Consider the following 1,936-nt stretch of genomic DNA (forward strand, 5'->3'; position numbering starts at 1 on the left):
CTCAGTCCACACCCTCCCCCTACTGCTGGCTGCCTGTGGCCTCAGATAGGCCACCTCCTGCCACTCGCTCTGCCTCAACTTCTCGCCTCCTGAGCCTCACTCCTCTACCCGGAGGCAGGGACTCCACCCTCAGCATCTCCGGCTTTTGCCAGGCTCTCCAGGGACGGGGAGCTCACTACCTGACATCACGCCTCCCTCATGGTCTGAGTACAAGGTCCTTCCACACCTGAGCTTCCCTGTGACAGCCCCTCCACACACATGCACGCGTGCGCACACACACACACACACACACACACACACACCGGGCCCAGTCTGGCTTCTGCGACCCATCCCTCCCCCGCAGGAAAGGACCGGGGTCAATTGCCCCCTCTCTGCCCATCCATTTCGCCCCATGCTAAACCCACGCTCAGGTGAGGCGGCCGCCCAGGCCCCCAGACCTACCCAGGACGTCGGCGGACTTCTTCCGCTCCACGATCTGGATGTCGCGGGCGCCGGCCGGGATGTGGGTCACCAGGGAGTAGCCTGGGGGAGATTAGACGGCGCTGAGCGGCGGGTCTGGCCATGGCCACCGCCTCTCAGTTGGAAAGGCAACCAGAGCCTCGAACCTGCAACCGAGGTGCATGCCCTGGACCGGGAATCAAACCCGCACCCTTCAGTCCTCGGGCTGATGCTCTAACCACTGAACACACCCAGCCAAGGCAGCACTGGCTTTTTTGGGGAGGAGGGGCAGCGGTAGTGTTGGCCAATTCCCATGGTGTAAACACTCCCCTGGGGCCGATGGGTGCTCCCCACGCGATGCCACTGGGCACATCCCTTGCTGCTGCGGTAGCGCCACCGGACAGATGCATGTCACACAGGCAGGCGATAGGGAAATGAGGACTGAGGCTCATTCATTAGAATGTGGGCGTGTAGACATTCATTTTAAATCCGCGCCAGCTCTCGAGGTCCCTGAGCACGGCGGCCTCGCACTGCAGGGCCTCACGGTGATGAGCGCCCACACATTCGCCAGGGAAGAGGGTCGGCCGGTGGTGGGAACCAGACCCTGCAGTGAGGCCACCTGGGTTCAGTCCCAGCTGCCATCCCGGCTGTGTGACCGGAGGCTGCTTCTTCACCTCTCTGTCTCCACATTTGCCTCGCGGGGCTGGTGTGGTGCACCGGGCGCACCCCGAGAGTTAGTGGGGGTTGTTTGAGGGACAGCCGCAGCCCCCGACGCTGAGAGTTCTGTGAGGCATGAACCGCATCTACGTAACCTTCCCGCAGCCTCCGCGTCTGGCGCACAGTAGGTGCTCAGAAAGGGACCGTCTGGCGCACAGTAGGTGCTCGGAAAGGGACCGTCTGGCGCACAGTAGGTGCTCGGAAAGGGACCGTCTGGCGCACAGTAGGTGCTCAGAAAGGGACCGTCTGGCGCACAGTAGGTGCTCAGAAAGGGACCGTCTGGCGCACAGTAGGTGCTCAGAAAGGGACGCACTGACTGAAGGCTGGTCTGCGTCTCCCTGCTGGGACCTGGCGGAAGGCCCTGCAGGCAGGTGTGTGACGGGCAGGGAGGAATCCCAGGGGCCTTCCTCAAACCCCACCCCCATAGTGAGGCCTCTGCCCACCCCACTCACAGTCCATAACGGATACGCCCCCACCTTGGAAACATGGACTCTGCAGAATGGGGCGCCCCAGAATCTGCGAGCCCAAACTCAGCTCTGTCAGCCGTGAGGGTGGGACTCGTGCCTTGGTTTCCCCGGAAGTGCGACATTCACACCTCCCTGCATGGCTGCAAACGCCAAGCGTGGACCCAAGCCAAGCGTGCACTGAGCATGGTACTCAGAGGAGCTCCACAGAGAGCTGCTCCTCATTCCCAGCCAGCGGGGCCTCCCAGAGCACCGGCACCCCCCTGGGCGGCACCCACTGGGCGGCACCCACCTGGGCCCGGGGGGAGGATCAGGTG

At 63.4% G+C, this 1,936-nt stretch overlaps 1 protein-coding gene across 1 annotated transcript in view; it reads right to left on the reverse strand.

The window, feature by feature from the left end:
* The window catches only part of ADAMTSL2 (ADAMTS-like 2), a 27,753-nt gene that overhangs the window by 21,854 nt on the left and 3,963 nt on the right, over window positions 1–1,936 (reverse strand). The window contains exon 6 of the mRNA XM_014544221.1: window positions 442–528. Within this exon, the coding sequence (XP_014399707.1) occupies window positions 442–528 (87 nt within the window). The remainder of the gene's footprint in view (window positions 1–441; window positions 529–1,936) is intronic.

The sequence above is a fragment of the Myotis brandtii genome, unplaced genomic scaffold, assembly GCF_000412655.1.
Source record: "Myotis brandtii unplaced genomic scaffold, ASM41265v1 scaffold357, whole genome shotgun sequence".
NCBI classification, from domain to species: Eukaryota; Metazoa; Chordata; class Mammalia; order Chiroptera; family Vespertilionidae; genus Myotis; species Myotis brandtii.